The sequence below is a fragment of the Eutrigla gurnardus genome (genome assembly GCF_963514095.1).
Source record: "Eutrigla gurnardus genome assembly, chromosome: 12".
Classification (NCBI taxonomy): Eukaryota; Metazoa; Chordata; class Actinopteri; order Perciformes; family Triglidae; genus Eutrigla; species Eutrigla gurnardus.
The window spans coordinates 20,875,103-20,896,418 of NC_139926.1; the positions used below are offsets into that span (position 1 = coordinate 20,875,103).

The following is a 21,316-nucleotide window of genomic DNA, read 5'->3' on the forward strand; positions in this document are numbered from 1 at the left end:
GTAGGTTGCTCAAAACAGACAGGGATTGAAACAAAAAAAACACATTGTGTAAAAACCCAGCTAAGGATGATGTAACCCAGTGAATCTCCTGTTAGACACCCACAATATGAATGCTTTTTCCCCCTTTCTTCTTGTGTGTATCCCTGTATTATGGCGTTATTATAAGTGTGTGTTTGTACAAGAGGATATAGATTTACATTAGACGCCAAACATTATCCTTGTAATTGCTTGTACTTAATTACACCACTGGGGAACACGAAACCACAGCTGATCCATGATGCGCAACTGCGCGCGCTCCCGCGACACGAAACCTGTAACATCCAAAACTGACACCTTCGGTTATGTAACACGCGCCGAAGACAATGTGTTTCTGACGATTACCTCCCCTCGTTTGTTGGACTTGAGAACCAACTCACGTCCACCACTTTTTAAGCCTTGCGCTTGCGCGTAATGGAGCCGGGAGCTGTCCAAGTGCTGAAATGAGAAAAAAGGCGTTCCACTCCCATTCCTCAACAGAGGACGGTGCTCCACCTGCGAGAGATTTCACTTCCTAAGTAACCACACGGGCCGGCGGGGTTCTCTTCACAAGAGCGAGCTCTTAGATCTCTGGCAAAGAAGAAGAAAAAAGACGCTTCCAGCCGATGCGTTTTCTGGAGTTCCACGCTCTCGCCGCCGATGTTTTTTCACACCTCCGCTTCGACAAATCCGTATTTGGGAGTTTCGTGAAACTAAACTATGATCTGTGGCTGCGTTGAGGAATGTCTCGTGTATTCTCGTGTGACACAAGAAGAGCCAAACGTCCACGACTTGCTCGGGAAGACAGCGGCGCCCCGATTTGGATTATGTGTTTGACCAATGTAAACATATGGAAGAAATAAAGAAGTGAGCACATGGGAAACCCACCAGGAATGAGTCGCTCCTTTATTAAGGTTTTGGCAGCTTTATTTACATATTTCATGGAGACAAACAACTTCAGGTATGGACAAATAATTTACCGAACATATGGCATGTTATAGATTAAAAACTCAAAATGATATCCCTATAAAGTTTGGAAAATATGATCATTCTGTTACTTCTTTCTGCACAGGTTAAGTTGGTTGAGCTGCTTTGATTATGATTAACTTTGAATTTTCACCTGTTTGAATTGTTTTCCTGAGCACCATTTGGTCCTTAATATATATGTTAAATATATGATATCATTATATTTTTTGCCTAAACTAAAATGTCTTTATAATGAGATGTATGCACATAATTGAATTATTGTCATAATAGCAGCATTCCTACAATGTTTCATATGAAATTACAGCATGTTGTGATATCTGTGCAGTCATCTTTCATGATGTGATAAAATATATAGCTCTCATGAAAAGGAAATGCCCACTACGTGGAAATCACAGAAGATTGGTGTGATACGTGTGTGCTCTTAAACGCATTTTCTACTTTGCCTGTGCTTGGCCATCACTCCCAGGCAGCTGCTAGGTGACAGATAAGGTTTAACTCCTGCTTTTCAGCCGAGACTTCAGTCTGATGATGTGATTTTTTCTCTCACTCTCGCTGTGTGTGTGTGTGTGTATGTGTGTGTGTGTGTGTGTGTGTGTGTGTGTGTGTGTGTGTGTGTGTGTGTGTGTGTCCAGGGTTGTGGATGCCAAGGAGCATGATTCCAGATCATCCAACATGTCTCCATCAGACTTTTTGGACTCACTCATGGGTCGCACGTCAGGGTATGATGCACGAATAAGACCAAATTTTAAAGGTTTGTTTCCAATGGGTTGTTTTATTTATTTATTTATTTTTGTGTAAATGTTCACACGCTCGGTTTACACCTTTACAACAAAACCCCAGAGACACAGGAGGTGTGATGTACATGGAGCATGCAGTATCCATCCCCCCACTAAACACACCAGACTTTGACATTATTACTTATCTGGAGATCCACCGACTCTTATCTGATGCTGAGATAGTGAGCTGCCGGACCTTTGATAAGAACAATCAATCACTTCAGTTGGCAGCTGTTGTCCTTGCTTGAATTGAATCACCAACTAACCCCTCATTGTTACATCACACGCTTGCTTTCATTCGGTGAATGTTGGTGAAATCATGTCGGATCGAATCCTTTAAAAGACCATTTTGGGGGAAAAAAAGCTTTGTTAGTATCACAGTTGCAGACAGGGATTTCACCATGACAGGCCAAGTGATTGTTGGTTCCCCCCCAAGCTACCGACTTCCTCTGTTGTTGATGCTGCGATGCTGGAGACAGACGCAGCATCTGTCCCTGGAACGGAGCTGAGTGAGGAGAGGCTTGCCTGCTGGGGCTCAGGCCCACTACAGGCTGGGTCAGGTGGGGCTGGGGTTTGTTAAAGAGGGTGTGTGTGTGTGTGTGTGTGTGTGTGTGTGTGTGTGTGTGTGTGTGTGTGTGTGTGTGTGTGTGTGTGTGTGTGTGTGTGTTTCCAGTTGTTGAAGCAGCCAAGACAGAGTAGCACAGGGATTGATAAGCAGGATTCAGAAACACATGGCCCAGATATTCCCTCTCCATCTGGTGAAGAAAAAGGAAAATGTTGACAAGATTGCAGAGACGGACTTGAGATGGGAGGAGGACCGGCTGGCATTTTCACGGGAGGAATGTGGTGAAGGCAACTGTTCCCAGCTAATGAAGAGAGCACGTGGATGTAAAGGAATTGAGCGAGATTTTAATCTTGCTGCTTATTATCCTCTGAATATTTGAGGCCAGATAAAGCTCCCCCGTTTTTACACAATCCAGCCTCTTCCAGCTAGAAAACAAACACTTTTAGCATGAACCCGCTGCGATGTAAACAGACGGTTTCCGCTGCGATCCTGGTAGTCACACTTTGAAGGGAGTGTTGAACTGTATTTCTGAAGGCTGACCTAGATTTCCTTGCTGAGTTTGTTGTGAGGAAGGTGCTGCTTTATTTTTCCTGCCTCTGCTGTTAAATGTAGCCACCTGACGACAATCTGAAGCAAATATTAATACCTATTGCCATGCAATATTGATGAGGAGAGCACAGAGGAAGGGCACTGTGGAGGGGCTTACAACTTCACCTACCAGATGGAGAAAAAGGGATTTGCCGTGACTTTGAATGGTATAACCTGCCAAGCCTGGCAAAGGGGTTTCAGTTTAGGGCCACCAAAAGGACTCGAGTCATGAAAGCACGCTGGGTGCTGCTCACTGTGTTGGACCGATGATTCTTTGATTTGATCCTGCAACTCATTCACTGAAGGGCTGCAACTGCTGAGTTTATTCAATGAGAATAATTGAGTGCATTTAGAAATATTTGAATAGTCAATGCTCACATTTTAGAAGCAGGAACCAGTGATTTAATTGGCAATTTTGTCTTAAAAACTATCGATCGACTGATCAGTTATTCGGCTAATCGTTGCAGCTCTAAATCACTGTTTGTGTGCATGCTTTTGTCTGTGTGTGCATGTAAAAATAAAATGTTCAAAAACAAGTTTACAGTATGTTAACCACAAAAGATCACCACCCAAAGATCATTATAAAGATAATAACAAGCTGACACAGTTTGATGTTGTAACTGCATTTTAATAACATCCAGCAATATTTAGAGAAGGTGATCTTTTGCATCTGGTTTGAACAAAAGCATGCAACCTGTCACCATCCACTCCTGGAGCTGCCATGAAATAAAATAAAAGGGGAGCTGGTGCTTGCTGGTATTAATGCATGTTGACATACACGGGGGAAACAGCAGCTTGTGAACCAACAGACCCAAATCTCTCCCGCTGAAACATCCTCACCGCTCCGAACCCAGCCGCCCTTGATGATATGATTTAAGGCTTCTTTTTTTTTTTTTTTCCCTGTCATGTCATTGTCATTCCGTTTCACAGGTCTGCCCGTAAACGTTACATGCAATATTTTTATCAACAGTTTCGGCTCTGTCACAGAGACAACTATGGTGAGTGTTTGGCTGATTTCTGCACAATGTGTCAATGTGTTATCTATCCCTCAACCTGCAGGTCCACCAGTTAATGTTACCTGCAACATATTTATCAACAGCTTTGGTTCTATAGCAGAAACTACAATGGTGAGTTCAGCGTTGTGCACTTGACCCTTGCTCAGGAGTTAAGACATGAATCATTCCGTTTTTTTCTTTTTATACATAATCTACTTTTTTTATTTTAAACATCGCTCCATTGCCGTCTCTCGCTGTCCAGAGACACTTTGTTTTTGCCATCAAAGAGTCTATTGGCGGTTCCATTTCAGGGACACAGACATCCAAACAAGGGTTGTTTGTCCCGGTGTAACAATGAATACAATAAATCCCAACCAGCATGGCACTTAAAGTGTGGCCAATAACTGTGATTGGGTAGGGGGGCTGGGGCTCTCAAACAAGCTGAATGACAATCTGTGAGGTGTGAAAGCATCACGCTGCCTAAGGGGTAAAAAAGGAATATATATAAAACCTGCAAGACTGTATCACGCTCAAAGGATTCATAATGAGCGATAATGACTGAATGAATGATGTTCATTCGTGCAGCCGCTGTGGCTCGTAAGATTGCCAGAAAATTACACAGCTTTAGACATGCATGCAAATATTTGGAACCGCCAATACTCTGATGAAATGTCAAACAACATAAGGGCCCCTCATCAACATGACATCTCAATTACTCTGAGCGACCGAGCTTTGAGGCGCTCGGTTTGCTACTAACTGCACGGTTTTTCCTCATCAGCCGGCACATCTTATAAATCCACCCTCAGCTTCTAGAATGGCCCTTTACGTAATTATGGTGAATGAGAAACGTGATTATGTGGTCAGTGTTTTGCAACAATAGGTAATCATCATGCTGGTCTTGTGAACACATGTATGAAATGTACAATTATGTAGGTACTTACTGTATGGATGATATCGATTTTGCCTCTTTTTTTTTTGTTCCTCATGCATTATATTATTTGTCATGTGTTGTAATTAATATAGGACTTTTAAAAAATGTTTCTCATATCACAATGTTGTAATTGAGTCAATGTGACAAGGCAAAGTAAAGAAGTAAAGAAACAGCAAAGTACTCATAAGTATGTATATCTGACCCTTTAATTTCCAAAGTAACTCAGGCTCTCAAATTAATGTAGTGGAGTAAAAAGTACCATCATATGGTGAAGTAGAATGAAATGTGAAGTACAAATACCTCAGAATTGCATGTTATGATACTTGAGAGTAAACCTACTGTTAAAGAAACACATTTCGGTGTTTTAGCTCTTAACAATTTTGATTCTTGCTATTTATGTGATTAATTTATGTTCATTAGAATACTCATGAAGACATAAGGTTTCTATCTACCTCATCAAAAGGAGGATATACAATATTTAAAAACCGATGAGTGCATTCTCATAACCCCATTCACTGGATTACAAAATATGCAAAGCCGCATGTCATCTCCGCAGGATTACAGAGTGAACATCTTCCTGCGGCAGAAGTGGAATGACCCTCGGCTGGCGTACAGCAAATACCCAGACTCCTCCCTGGACCTGGACCCGTCCATGTTGGACTCCATATGGAAGCCCGACCTCTTCTTTGCCAATGAGAAGGGGGCCAACTTCCACGATGTCACCACGGACAACAAGCTGCTGCGGATCTTCAAGGATGGGACCGTCCTCTACAGTATCAGGTGAAGTGTTGTCATAATGGATGATTGGTTATAACATTTAAAAAAAGTATGTAATTACAGCTAAATCAAAATAAATAGACTCCATTTTTTTTCTTCAATGACAGTTAACTGTTTTGGGCTTTGGTTATCTCTGGTTTCATTGTTGGCGGTCTGCAGGTCAAGTGATTATCCGAGAAAATAATCAGCAGATTAGCCGATAATGAAAATAATGGTTAGCTCCTGCCCTAGATTACACTATTTGGCGTGGCAGGTCTGCAGCTGAGGTAGGAATCTGTGCCGAGAGAAAAATGATTCTGCAGAAGAACCGAAAAGCTCTGATGCACAGATTCGCCCCGGGCCACGCTCGCTTATTTCTCTTTCTTACATTTCCTCTCAAACATCAAAGGCTGTCAATCCAAAACGATGCCGTTTTAAATGGATTGAATCTCATTATGATCACTCCTTTGAAATGGCATAAGTACAGTCAGTGCATCCCCCCCACATGCCATGTAGATTTTTAATAAAAGAATACTGATTGCACGAGGGCAAGCTAATCTCAGGGGGGGGATTGTTGAGAATCCGAAGCATCCTTCTCAATGTTGCAGAATCCTTTGTCCTCCTTAAAAAGCCTCATGGGAGACGGTGAAACATGCAGTTGGGATGGTTGACAATTTAAAGGCCTATCAGCCCCACGTTCCAGCAAAAGCTCAGTACAAGATATGAAAATGTGTTTTCATTTCAATACTTCAATCCCAGCCAGCATTCGGTCCTCTCTCTGCAGCGATGCCACATGAGGCAGATCAATTTTGAGTCCATTTAGAGAGGCTCAGGTGCACCGGGCCAACGGGAGAGATGAAAGGTGGTTTCGCCGCGCTCTCTCCGTCCACGAGAGAGAGAAAATGACAGAGTGGGCAGACGGCGGACCACAATGCATCACAGAGACAATACGTCGCAGTAATGAAAGTGTGATAGGAACCTGCTGAAGGGAATCCTACGTGATACATGGGAGGCAGATCGCACCGGAGAAAGAGCCACACAAATCACTTTCAATTCACGTGTCGACCCACTAGTTTGAGCTTTAATAAAGATTTTTTTTCTTTCAAAATCAAATCTATTCATTGGTGGGATCACCACGTCTTACTATGTGACTTTGCCTCGCCTCACAGGTTGACCCTCATTCTGTCCTGCCCGATGGATCTGAAGAACTTTCCGATGGATGTCCAAACTTGTACCATGCAGCTGGAAAGTTGTAAGCACTGATTTCTGTCTTGCCGCTTGAGCTTTTCTACACTTATATACATCTAAAAATGTTGATGGATCTATTATTGTTCTGCCTCAAGTCGGCTACACCATGAATGACTTGATCTTCGAGTGGCTGGAGAACGGTGCGGTGCAGGTGTCGGAGGGCCTCACGCTGCCTCAGTTCATTATGAGGGAAGAGAAGGAGCTGGGCTACTGTACAAAACACTACAACACTGGTGAGACGACACACACACACACAGCCACACACTGCCTACATATAGGAGATGTCAGCTCCCCTGAAATGCATTTGTCTTCCAGGTAAATTCACCTGTATAGAAGTAAACTTTCATCTGGAGCGACAGATGGGGTACTACCTGATCCAGATGTACATCCCGTCCCTGCTCATCGTCATCCTCTCGTGGGTCTCTTTCTGGATCAATATGGATGCGGCTCCTGCCAGAGTGGCTCTGGGCATCACCACTGTGCTAACCATGACCACCCAAAGCTCCGGCTCCAGGGCATCTCTTCCAAAGGTGAACCTCACTTTGTTGCACATATTTTGAATTTGCATGTGCTAATATCCAAATATTTACATAAAAACGATCTAAAGGTGGAACATTTTTTTGTAGGGATGGATAAGTATTGGCATCGACTAATGGATGTATGTATTTGTAAGGAAATACACACATTTGAGGGTTTATACGTTCACTTTGTAAGTGTTTGAATGGCTTCTTGCGTGCATGAATGTGTTCTGTTGTTATAGCTTGAACAGTTGCACGCCGTAGTATCACGACGCTGTAAAAAAATAAAAAAAAAACGTTTTGCAGAGAAAGAAGCGACTTTGTTCAGGAAGTTTGTAAGAGCGAACGTTGTGATCTCGAGGCGGTCTCAAAGGGAGGGGGCGTTTCAAAAGCTGACACGTCACCACCAGGCAGTACAAAGCATTTTTCATACTACGCCACGTCCACACTAGAAACCATGATTTCTTGCGGCGTGAGCGTTGGTGGTATAGTGGTGAGCATAGCTGCCTTCCAAGCAGTTGACCCGGGTTCGATTCCCGGCCAACGCAGAAACCTTTTTGTAAATGTATGTTTTGTTTTAAAGGTTTAAAAAAAAAAAAAAAAAAATCAGAACAGATGATGTGGAAGTTAAACCTGAGCAAAAAGTGAGTTTTTACTCCTATTCACCTTATTTGGTCATCTCCTTCATTTAAATATAAAACATCTAAAAATAAAAACACATTATAAGACCATTATGTCCATTCCAGACACAAAAAAAAACGTGTAAATACAGGAATTGAATAATCTAAAGAATGTAGCTCCAGCAGGGACATAAACATCCAGCTGCATTTTAAATGTGATCAATAGATCAATTAGATTGTAATATTTCCTCTGCCTGCCTTGGGAGCTTAAATGGGTGCTATTTTCTTCTCTCTAACTGTAACGCGGCAACAATATTTTGCAGTCGTTTCAGTTTCATAACCCAGGGAAATATGAATGCAAATTAAGAATCCACACAAGAACAATGAATGAAGTGAGTGAAAGCGTGATTCACCGCTGACTGTTTTGAGGAGGCAGTGGTGTCTCTTTCATCTGTTACGTGAAAGTCACTGTTGAGCTGCAGTGGATAAGAAACACCTTATTTCCAGAGATGAATAAACCATAACTGAGCGGGTCTTTTGACCTGGTTGATGCAAATCCCTGCATGCAACGTTTTCTTTACAGCCGCGGAGACGTTGCCACGTGCACACTGCTGGCAGCATCAGTAGTATGGTAGCTTATTTTCAATCAGGGGGTAAATTGCTATGCACATATTGTGAAGGGCACTACAGGCACCGAGAGTCAGACCTTGATGATCAATCACTCTCCGACGCGTCAGTCTGCACCGGAGGCCTCAGCCCCGTCAGAGATGCTCTCACATAAAAGACGCGCGTACTGATAAATATTTAAACAGAAGCCTTTGAGAGCTCCAATTCGAGGAAAAGAAAGCAACAAACAAACTTAATGTGCCTGAACTGCCCTCAAAAAGCTGAGCTGTTTTTTTCCCGCATGCTGATCAGCTGCCGTGAAGTTCGATGGTCACATTGACGAACAGGGAAAGAGTTCAGCCTCATCCTCACTTTCTGTAAAGAAAACAGCAAAGACAGTGTTAAAGGTACAAATCTAATACTACAGGTTGGTTTCTATTGGTAATGCAAGCCAAGTTATTCTCTGCTGTTTATGGCCATGCAATCCCGGACATTACCGGCAGCTCTGATACACTGGTTAGCAAACATCAGCTTTAATTACAGTTGTTTAGAAGTCCCAGTTAAGAGGCAAAACAAATAAGATAAAGGGAGGGGCAGGAAATATCTAATGTAGGGCAATAATACCAATATTTGAAGTATGACGAGTCAAAGCAGTTCACCCTGCGTCAGTACTGTCAGCTGATGCTGTCAACTAATCTAACAAAGGAAATCTGTTTTCTCTCCCAGGTCTCCTACGTGAAAGCCATTGATATCTGGATGGCCGTGTGTCTGCTCTTTGTATTTGCTGCATTGCTAGAATATGCCGGGGTTAATTTTGTCTCCAGGCAACAGAAAGAGTTCCTCCGCCTCAGGCGAAGACAAAGAAGGAATCACAAGGTAGGCTTTCAAAGGTTGATGTTGGGTTATCAAACTGTTCTCAGCAGTGACAGCGTCAATCTGTTGGCTGGCACCACTTATATACAATGGGTCACCATTCAGTGTTGTTCATGGTACCCAGAGGATGAATCCCAATCACCTCTGTGATTCACATTTACATTTAGGTCATTTAGCAGACGCTTTTGTCCAAAGCGACTTACAATAAGTGATTTTCCAGTTACTTTTCCCTCTATTGCCACCGACAGGTCAAAGGTCAAAGCTTTAATGTGCACAATGAAATCTCAACATCTGCATACCAGGTCTTCTGGCACAAAATGTGGCACAGGCTGTCTAATAAGGTATCACGTTTCAAAGGGAGGGGGCGTTTCAAAAGCTGACACGTCACCACCAGGCAGTACAAAGCATCTTTCATACTACGCCACGTCCACACTAGAAATCATGACTTCTTGCAACGTAAGCGTTGGTGGTATAGTGGTGAGCATAGCTGCCTTCCAAGCAGTTGACCCGGGTTCGATTCCCGGCCAACGCAGAAACCTTTTTGTAAATGTATGTTTTGTTTTAAAGGTTTTTCTAAAAGATTTAAATCAGAACAGATGATGTGGAAGTTAAACCTGAGCAAAAAGTGAGTTTTTACTCCCATTCACCTTATTTGGTCGTCTCCTTCATCTAAATATAAAACATCTAAAAATATAAAGAAACATTATAAGACCATTATGTCCATTCCAGACAAAAGAAAAAAAAAAGAAAAAAAAAGTGTAAATAGAGCAATTGAATAATCTCCCTCCCATATAGAGATCATGGTTAATTAAAACGTTTTTTCTCTACATACCAGGTCTTCTGGCACAAAATATGGCACAGGCTGTCTAATAATGTATCCCAATAATTCAGGCTGACCTTTTTTTGTTTGTCATCAAGATTTTTTAGCCCAAAATCACAAATAACACATTTTCCTCAAAGGTTTTTACTGTACAGCATATGACGATGTCTGAAAGTCTTGTTTCAGATAAGAGTGTCTTCAAAATAGACTAAAATAATTGTATCAAAATAAATATATAGAAAAACTTTACATCGGATGTACATTTTTATTTATGATCAAGTCTACCTACAAAAACCTCAGCTGTACTTTATGGTCTCTAAGTCGTATGAATAGTGAATTAAGTTCCATTTCCCTAAGCAGTCGTTCTTAGTGGTTTATCATTAAAGTGCATCAGGTTATCTCCTTTTAATTTCAGAGTCTTATCTCATGATTAATGTTCATGTAAGATCACAGCAGCACTGAGCCAGTGGCCATTAAGAAGCGAAGCCTTTAATTTGAGCTGCAGTGTATAAAAAGACCAAGTAAGTTCACTCTGTCCACATGTGCGTGTGTTTTTTCAGGATGATGATATGCGTGAAGGCCGCTTTAATTTCGCTGGCTACAACATAAGTCAGTGTCTGCCAACGAAGGACGCCTCAGCTGTTAAGAACGCTGCTCCAACTCCGAACCCTCAACCGTCAGTCCCCAAGGACGTAGACACCATGAAGAAGAAGTTTGTGGACAGAGCCAAGAGGATAGACACGATCTCTAGGGCCGCCTTCCCTCTGGCCTTCCTCATCTTCAACGTCTTCTACTGGGTCACCTACAAGATCATCAGGCATGAGGACATCCACCAAAAGTAAAGACTTTAAACGCTTGAGAATCAACGTTTTACTTTCTCAGATTGAGAAATGCTCGGAAAGCACGGCGAGATGAGAATGGGAGACATGTGCGTGGCATGGGGTACCATGGCGGGGGACGATGGCGGTGTTCTTTCAGGGAAAAACGTATAATGTTCACGCGGTGATGCTCGTGTTCTGATAATGTGAACGGCTCTTGAGGAAAGAGCTTTGTTGTTTGTCGTTGCGTAATATTTCCTGACGGATCTGGAAAACGGTTTTAACTTGAGGCTTAGCTACGTGTTGGAAAAGATGGACCAATTTTGAAAAAAAATAAAAAAAATAATCAATTCTGCCTTGGCATCTGCACAAGGAACAAAGAAACATTCCATGGATTTGTAACTGTAATTTAGCTTAGTCAGACCCTCAAACACTTTTTTTGTGATTGCAAACGGGGTATTTCTTAAGGATGTTTAGGACTGTTTTATATCGTAGTATTGTCACGGCACTTCCTCTCCGTTTGTACAACAACAAAGCAGCAAACAAACAGGCAGAAAGGCAGCAGCACATGTGAACAAAGCAGATGGTGATCGGGAATTGGATACTGCATTTTTATGAACTACCTGAGGCCTTAGCTATCAAAGATTTGGAGAGATGAAGTGATGTGCTTCTCTATTTTTTCAAGCGTCTCCTCTCATTCAGTGGTCCATCAGAGCAGAAATGCAGCGTTTGATCTTTTTCTACCCAAACATCCAATGGTTGCTTAGTGTATTATAATAAATCACGTTCACGGATGTCACTTAAAATCAATGTAAGTTATTCCAGTGTTATAAAAACGTCACAAATTCTCCTTTTCGTTCGGAAATGTATTAAACATTTGCTGTCATATTTCACAGGCTAGGTTCATAAGAGTATAATGTATAGGTTAGCCTAAAAACTGTGAACGCGCACTCACATCACTCACTCATTCACATGAATTCATTTCTATTCCAGGTAAACACCCCAGGTATCTTAGGTATGGTTTTAGAGTTTGACACTATGTTTTTTTTGTAGATTTAGTCTGATGAAATATGTATCGTAATGGAGGAAAGGTTATGTTTATATATTAAAAAAAAAAAGCTTTCTGTATACTTCTTCTTCAACCTCCGCTGTGGCCTGTTTCCCTTCACTTGGTGTGTTTGTGGCTGGATGATTACAAATGTTTGAAGACGGAGGAAAGATCATGTTGCAGAGCAGCGAGTGGGCCACGCAGCCCTGATGTACTGTGGTGAAGAATTCTTGAATGCTATTCCTGGAAGAAAAAAGGGGAAAAAAGAAGCTTATTTACTGGTCTGTCCATCAATAAAATTTACTGCACCATATTTACTTTATTTCCTCTTCTCCTGTCGTGTTTATATTCTCATGCATTTGTGGATTCTATATTGATTTCTTCGCATGTACCAGCAACAAAAACAAAATAACACATGAAAATGCTCTCTGCACCCTGGTTGCACATCAGATCACAGAGTAGGACGGACACCGTCCCCTCACCGAGCCCGTAAGTCAGGGTGCTGACACCAGCCATGGATCGCTGGGTGGCCTGGGGTGACACAGATATGATCTGACAGCAAGGTTTCCATTAATGCATGATAATGGACTTCACACTGTAGCTGAAAATCCATCAGCTGGTGCTTACCTACCAGTTGCATAGAAAATGATGGCATTCAGACAAGGAGGGAGAATTGTTTTAGATATTAAAAAAAAAAAAAATGAAGCGTCTTAAATGATTTCCACCTGCTGAGCTCAGACAAACGCTATGAATAACCTAAATATATAATCCTTAAAGAGACAGGAGTGGCCACATCATCTCTCGATATTCTGTAATTACATAATCTGACAATTATGCTATTCATTACCACACCGTGACGCCGGGATCTCACGTTTATCTTAAAGATTAATAATAAAATAGCCTGTGGTTGTTTTGTTTTTGAGAAGGTGGCATGAATCCCCTAACAACTATTTTAACCCACAACACACAGGGATTATAAACTAATCAATAACACTAATCCTAGCACGGAAATACCGTCCATTTCACAGACACCGCCTTACATTGCCGGCCCATTATTATTTCAGATTGAATATGCAGGGAAGCAAAAAGCCTTTATGCAATCAAGTCCAGTGTGACAGCTCATGAAAGGGAAAATAATTTGCAGCTTAAAAATTGTGTTTAAGGGTGGAAAACAACTTTCCATCATTCATTAAGGTTTAGGGAGGCTGCTTTGTGAGGTCTGAGGGAGGCGAGAAATGAGGGTTGCCATAGCAACAGCACAGCAATTGAGAAGGCCAGTGTGAGAGAGAGAGAAGTGTCTCTCTCTCGTGCCTGAAAATGAACACTGAGCTAAATTAAAACATTCATTTCTACTGTTTTAGAGTAAAAATAGCAAATTCTGCTATTTTTCTGAAGAGATTATTCAGAGAGTGTTGCTCCCACGGCGCTCTTCCAACAACAATACAGGCAGTGAGGGAGAGCACACATCATGCATGATGCATCTGCCAGAGCGAATGCTGTAAAAGTGGTGACACGTGGCACAGAAACATTAGTGGTTGGGTGAGGAATCATCGGCAGGCTGGCAGTATTGATCTCTCCTCCTTAGCTCAGGGTAGCCTGGTCTATAATCACGGCGAAACACAGTGGAGATCATTTTAAAACGCAGCATCAGAAATCCACAACTTCAGCGCTACCAAACCATCTCCATGACAACTACCTGCTGAGGAAGGCTAATCAGGATGTGGCTGAAAGCAATTAAAGGGAACTTGAATCGAATTCAACAGCATGAAGTTAATATAACATAAACGTAGGGGGAAAAGTATTATTCATTCATTATGTGTGTAATATGGTGGGCTTATTAAAATGGGATTGTGATCAGCAATGCATACTGTTATTAGACCCCCCTAATTATATATTTGTTTAAATATCCTAAAACAATTAAGCCTCTTGATTAATCAATTAAAAATGGAAGCACTAAAATGAAAGGTCGCTTACTCACAAGTATTTACATTTTTTTTAAAGACATGATGAGCTGCATACACAATCCTTGTGGGCTGTATTGTAGATATAATCAATGGCCTCCCACTTTGTTTAGTTGACCCCCTGAGTCCCAGAATCCAGAGGACTGACCCCGATCAATAACAGCAGACCAGCACCCTCATCGCCCCATCGATATACACATGGCTTAGCAGCACCATTCATCATTATAGATGTTTCAACATATTGTTAAAGACACACTGAGAAAACCTCCTGTCACTCACAAACAAAGAACATGTTTAAAGCAGTCACATTAGATAAATACACTTAATATACACTCTGATGTTATTAAATGTTCATATATGTATGTAAGTCTGACATGAAAGGCTGAGTTTTAATAAATCCAACTTAACTCTTCAATTATTTATATGGCCGATACATTTGGGAGGCTGTTTTTAAATATTTTAATATTAAGTTAGTTATGATAAGTGTGTTACGGCCAAAAATCATTAAGCGGTAACAAAAGATGATTAACTTTTTAATGATGAGACTCTAATCTGTTATTTTACTTACCATGAGCATGTAATTGTTTTATAATATGAGGAACTATGGTGGAAACAGACTGCCTCGTGACAGTAGATGGCTGGCATCCACAAAAGGTGTCAAAAGATGCAATGCTCGATATTTCTCAGTTTGTCTGCATCCATAAGACAGGGTGTAGATTTTTGGTTTCTCCATGTCTGAGATATTTGGTAACACAGCAGCAACGTTATCCATCTACCACATTTTCATTCACCATTAAAGTGAGGGGACTTGATGCAGCGCAGCAACCCTGCAGCCTTCTTCCACCACTCACAGTTAATAGAAGTTATCACACAATAATGTGACGACAAACCATATATTTTACTCTGAGTGGCAGTCAGGGCTTCAAGGGAACAGCAATACGATAGAATTTTCATTTTCACGTGTGATCTATTTCTCCCTGGCCCGTTAACTGGTGTTATTTCCTCAACACAATTAGTCTTCTGTGCTAGAAATGACAGGGGTGTTTGTGTTGCTGCCAAAGAAGATGGGGTTTCTGTGTCTGAGGGATGAAATAAATAAATAAGAAGTGCTGATGTGTCTGATAATCTTGGCTGAAGTTGGGTTGCCTGAATATAACAGCAAAACTTAACTAATAATAATAATACATTTGATTTTGATAGTGCTTTTCCAAAGTCAGAGACGCTAACTGAGCTGCAAACAGGAGCTTTATTTCTTTACAAACGTTTATTTTCCTTGAATGAACACCACCGACAGCTTGAGCTCCCGGAAGAAACAAAATGCACATCCTCATACTTCAGTCCCCACTGGGAGAAAGAAAAAAACCCACAGTCCATTTCAGCGGCCAAGCTGCCACAGAACTCGTGCATCAGAAAAGTTCGGGTCCTTTTAAGTATTTGAGGTTTACTTGGAAGAACGGCAGCGTCCAAACAAACAGAATCAACGGAGAGGGAAATAACTGAACCATGAGGGGAAAGTAGCCCACCGCTAAAAGCTTTCAGTAGATTTATAAACCCCTCCTCTACCATCATCGGTTACCTTGATTCACAACACAGTGTCTCTCCGGGAAGAAAGTGGCCTCCGTCTCCCGCTGAATAGCACACGTTAAAGGAGTGTTTTTGAACACAGGAGGGACTTAAGGGACACGAAGAGGAGAATGAACAGGGCAGCGAGAAGAATCCCATCAGTATCAGATTAAGGCTGTGAAAACGAGGAGGTGATCCCGTGGAAATAGGCTAAGGCTCTGCACAGCGGCAGACGCTAGACAGATAGAAAGTCTGAGGGAGCAGAGACACAGGTGGGATGTGTATATATACGTGATGAACATTAATAGGCCGACTAACTGTTTGTCCAGACAATGTGATTATGATCACAACCCCCATTTGTCGTATATTATCTGAGCATAGTTCTCCGAGTGTCTAAGAGAGCTGCCAAATCCCCCTCCAGTTGGAGTTTGTGCATGTCGAGGGTAAGTCTACGATACCTCCCCACATCCACCAGGGGGCTCAACCTCATCCTGCTCCTCTCCACATCCTGCTGAAAGGCATCCCGACACAACTGGAGTCCCTTCACAGAGCCTGGCTCGGGGGTCTCCTCGTGTCCACGGCCCTCCCTCTTTTCCTCTTCTTCATCTTCTTCTTCGCCACAAAGAAGCGACGACACACTCTCTCTGAGTGACACCACCTCTTTCTCCATCGCCAAAGACAACATCTGGGCTGCACCCGGTCCTCTCGTACCGTTGAGAGGCTGGATGGAGCAGGACGCAGGGAGGTAAGCCAAGAGAGAGTCCAGGAACTGGAGCATCTGTAATTGGCTGCAAAGGAGCCAGAATTTGCATGTTATTTTAGAATATATATATATATATATAGACTTCAATTCTTTTTATCTTTTCTGTCATTGGTCAGCTGCTTTATATCCGCCTGCCTGTTCAGAGTTTATTTGCAGAATTTGTCCTTTAAAGTGCTCTGCCTGCCAGAGGATCCTAATCACTTTGATATTCGCTGGAATATCACACAGACATGCTTCCTAGTCAACTTCAAAGCCGTGTCAACTTTGAATCCATTAATATAAATTGAGCAGTGCCCACTTCTTCTACCTTCCCTTAGTTCTTTTAAATAAAATTGAATAACTCAAGTCCCTGGAAGTAGGCTGTGAACACGGAGCAATATTATAGCTTGCAAATTACTAGAAAAGATCTTGTGTAGACAAAGCATTCTGGGGGGTTTCATGAATATTAAAGGTAGTAGCATTACAAATTATGCAAGTTATTCATAAAAATGGAATGCAAACAATAGAATAAAAAGGTAGTATTCAGATGACCTACAGATAATTTCTTTTGAAGTGGATCTTTTGTGTTTGTTCACGTGCACAATGACACAAAAGCATGTGGATGATGCAAAAACACACTGCTGTCCACTGATCTACAGGTGAACATCTTTTCACCTCATGAATTGATAACTATGGTCAAAATGCTCTACTATTCACATCATCAACATCTAACTGCCATCTGAAAAGTGAAACCGATTTACCTGGAGTGGACGGACAGTTCCCCCTGGAAGGGAGTGATCTGATGCCAGTGCAGCAGCATGAGAGCAGATGGTCCTGAAGAATTTAATAGTAGATACCGAGGGCTCACTTCTATCCTCTTACAACCCACTCTTTTGTGAATCCAGCCATCTATATCCTCTAAGCTGTGATCAGGAGAGTCTATGTGGAAGACCCAGCGATGCAGCACTGCCATCAGGCTCAACAAGTCCTCTTTAACCTCGTCTGGGCACAAAAAGAAGACGATAATTAAAAAACGTGTGTCAAAATTACAATCAGTTATCATGTCTATTTGTGATTTTACCTGTTTTGAGTTCGGGGTTTTTCAACAGTTGGGTTTGGAAATGGCTGTGGATGTCTAAAGCAACTTGACCACAATGCAGAACAACTGGTGTTGGGTTGCTCACGAGGGTGGAAGCGTCTTGTCTCTGGACGTAATGGAGCATGACACAGCACTTGACACAGCCAGAGTTCAACAGAGATGTCAGCCTGGCCACAGCAGTCACAGCCAGTCTGCACGCGTTGAGATCATTGGCTGTATTGTGCTGCTTGCTTCTTTTGGCCGCCGGCTCCGAGAACATGGAGGCAGAGGACGACGATGATGATGATGATGAGGAGCAGGGCGTCGGGAGCCAGAACACTTGGCTCTGGGTCTGGATGACCGCAGGCGTTGAGCTCTGACCCGTCTCCGTCAGGATGGATAAGCTCACACTGGCCACTGGTCTGGAGCAAAATAACACATCACTTACAATCAGATGGCTCATGGACAGTCGGTAATCATACTGAAAATCAGATAACACCCCCCTCCCCCTCACCCATAAAACGTGCTTGTGAACTGATTAACAACACCGATATCTCCAGGTGGTAAAATGACATCAGCTGGACATGTGTTCGAATCAAAACAGCAAAACATGGGCTCTTGAGACAATCGTGCCAGTGTAGTTTACCTCCACATGTTCTCAGATTTAAAAAAAAAAAAGCATAATTAGATTTATTAGATATGTGTTGCCATGGTGACCGCCAAATTGGGGGCGATCAAACAGGCAAAAAGACGATCCTTATTCAGTTAGAGGTATTTGTTTACAAATATTAAGTGACGTGAAATGGATTTAATCATCAATTAAAAGCATTAACGTCTCATTAAAGGAAGACAAGTATCACAGATGGGATTCACTCCACATGATGTGCGAAACGCACCATAAGGTTTGAGTTCTGACAAATCCAATCAAGCAGCAATGATACGGTCTGCTGGCTGGACAGTGTAGTACTTCTGACTGGAATTAAACATAGAGTGATGTTTAATATTGTCTGCCTTTACCACACACACACACACACACACACACACACACGGCTCCACTCAACCGGAGGAAGTCATTATGCCCGACAAGCCATCATTGCAAGTGGACGAGATAATGTCATGTTCAATGGGCTGTATTTAGGAAGGCCGACACATTCTGCATCGTCACACAAACATACATCATCTACATCGATTAATAGACAAATCGTGTTTACACTGAGCTGTCAGTAGTGAGTGTCACTCCCACGACCACTCGCTCCTCGGTGATGCGATGCCACAGCTCGTCAACTTGAGGTTTTGAAGCCACTGTTGGCATTGCTTGCATCTTTTCATCCTTTGACTCATCAGCCTCCTCCTCCTCTTCATCATCACCACCACAGTCCCACAGAGCAACAAGGCCTTCCTGGACAGAAAGTGCAAAAGACTATAATCAGCGATGACAATTCTTTGACAGCAATGACATCATCATATCAGTTCAATTTGCCCAGTCACACATGTAGTGGACTATTACAGTTGAAAAATACCACTGGAACCAGTGCGATGCTAACGTCTGGGATTGGCCTAGACAAAGCACCACTCTATTATAGCACATGCAACAAAAGCATTAAGGCATTGACACGACATCAAGAGTCACAAAGTATAAGCCAGCATGTGTTTGCATTATCGCTTTTGCTTCCTGTGGCAGCATTAGGAGCCCCGACTGCCTCAGCCTCATGTGAGAAGCCCTTTCAAATATGACAACTTATCAAAATGAGTGACAAACACTGGAGCAAAACAGCTGAGGGGGAGGAAAACAAGAGGATACATGCCTCACTGTTTTAAGGTAGTAACATGTATACCTTTTTATTGCCATTTAGACGTGTCAGTGTCATAGAAATGTCATGGAAAAATACAACAGCTAATATGAGAATACTGTCAACATTATCATTGTCATAATACTTCTTGATATCCTGCCTATAGTGCTAAAAGGGAAGGCAACTTTTCTGGTGTAATTACACTCTGGTTGAAGGACTTTATTCCCATTTCCACTCGATTTTGCTGGTTCGATTCCCAGCTCCTACCAAAACGTACTTGTACGAGTTAGACTAGATGAGATCCCGCCCAACAGAAGTGTATTTTTTAACGTACGTGCACCGTACCTGCTCATGCGGGGAGAGAACAGTCTCTCTTCCTGAGACCACGTCGGTGAGGGCCTGGACTGACTGCTGGAGAACTCTGTCCTTCACTCTCACCTCTCTCTGAAGCTCCTGCAGCACGGTCAATCCACTCTAAATAAGATATGTGATTGAGAGCGGATGAATTCAACACACATTGGGTGACTGAGAGGTAAAATGTCCAAAGAGGTAATTTATAAATGTTTAATTTATAAATTCCCACCTGTAGTCTGGACTCTAAAGCTCGAAGGGGGAGGAGATCGTTCTCTGGTGGAGGAGGCGGTGCCTTTGGTGCCCCACTGTCCTGATCACGCTGAAATTATTGTATTTTCAGTGAGTCACGCGTGGAAATTCATCAATTGCACATGAGAAATAAAATGTATGCCTTACAGAATATGAATTGCCACACAGGTCAGTGAGGAGAAATGTTTCCAGAGGCTGTCCTGTTACGCCATGATCCTTAAAAACCAACAGCATTTGGTCTGTCCCACATCCCAGGAAGTCATCCACGTGGACAGAGCTGACACCTGACCAGTGGGCGGCTATCTGGGGAAGAGATTTGAACAAAGTAAGCTCATAAAAACCTGTCAACTGAACGTAGAGCTTTAATTAAAAAAAAGAACTACAGATATTATTACCTTAAACGTTTCCTCCCACATGGCGCATACATGCCCCTGGTGAAAAGATATGACAAACAGGCGACCAGCTCTTCCTGTGTCGACAACCTGAATGGTTTCAGGCTGCTCAAAGGGGAGCTGACATGCATCCTTCACGATGCCATCCTCAAAATAAACCAGTTGCTGCTTGGAAGTTGCGACGACCACAGCACATTTCAGCACATCCTCCACGTTTTCAGCCGACAGCACCGAGAGGCAGCGTGCGATGCAAATGTAGGGATGAGGCAAAATCACGGTGCCATCAAACACATGTCCACTCTGGACAAAGTAGCCCCGGGGGGGCCGGCTGGTGGACTGTTGGTCTGGGAGGTTTTGCAGTCCGAGAACAAATATCTGCTCTTTGTGGAGGGGGAGCTCTCCAACAATACTGTGGGACAACTGGATGGGCATCTGTCTCACCTCTCCTGTCTGAGGAGACGCATAAAAGACATCACCAGCGTGGCTCCACAGCACCGTGGGGCCCTGGAGGATGGACACATCCTCCCCCATTCGGTAAGGGAGTTCAAACTTAATGCAGGTCTGCAGTCGAGTTGAGCTGCTCAGTGTGAGGAGACAATACTGAAAGCTTCCCCCCTTCTTGCTCTGTTTCATCACTAAAACACACGGCTCGGTGACCCTCTTCTGAACGTTGAGGGCACATTTGCACGTCACAATATCCACACGTGATGACCCTTCCCCGCCGCCGATGACAGCCGCCCCATCGGCCGCCTTCAGGAACGCGTTGTCTCCCCGTCCAAACGACAGGCAGCGGAACACCAACTCGCTCCTTTCCCCTCCATGTGTATCTGAAGCTCGTTCACAGTTAAAAATGATTATCTTTCCACATAAAGACAACCGATGGGCGACTATCTCCATTATACAACAGGGGGGAGATTCGGGGTGCCTACCGGGTTCGACGCCTCCTCGCTGACATCTTAAAAGTTAGCCTCAAGTTGGGAGCTATCACTGTCTTGAGAAAAGTCCCTCCAACGTTACAATTGT

The 21,316-nt window shown here is 42.7% G+C and overlaps 2 protein-coding genes across 3 annotated transcripts; one reads left to right on the plus strand and one right to left on the minus strand.

Moving 5' to 3' along the window:
* The first annotated feature begins 396 nt into the window (after nt 1-396).
* glra2 (glycine receptor, alpha 2) lies at nt 397-12,465 on the plus strand. Of its 2 annotated transcripts, none has more exons than XM_084023621.1 (9): nt 397-976; nt 1,635-1,753; nt 3,862-4,058; nt 5,414-5,637; nt 6,783-6,865; nt 6,957-7,094; nt 7,177-7,391; nt 9,332-9,481; nt 10,859-12,465. In XM_084023621.1, the coding sequence occupies exons 1-9, from the start codon at nt 891-893 to the stop codon at nt 11,138-11,140; spliced, it is 1,494 nt and encodes a 497-aa protein (XP_083879747.1). In that variant the 5' UTR covers nt 397-890; the 3' UTR covers nt 11,141-12,465. The 2 variants fall into 2 exon arrangements, with proteins under 2 accessions (XP_083879747.1, XP_083879748.1); XM_084023622.1 differs by having other exon boundaries at nt 3,991-4,058.
* A 2,314-nt stretch (nt 12,466-14,779) lies between these two features.
* On the minus strand, nt 14,780-21,297 carry fancb (FA complementation group B). The gene is made up of 8 exons (XM_084023619.1): nt 20,297-21,297; nt 20,049-20,204; nt 19,882-19,971; nt 19,644-19,772; nt 18,720-18,907; nt 17,512-17,930; nt 17,192-17,432; nt 14,780-16,476 (listed from the first exon to the last, which is right to left on the minus strand). The coding sequence occupies exons 1-8, from the start codon at nt 21,188-21,190 to the stop codon at nt 16,056-16,058; spliced, it is 2,538 nt and encodes an 845-aa protein (XP_083879745.1). The 5' UTR covers nt 21,191-21,297; the 3' UTR covers nt 14,780-16,055.
* Between the last annotated feature and the right edge of the window lie 19 nt (nt 21,298-21,316).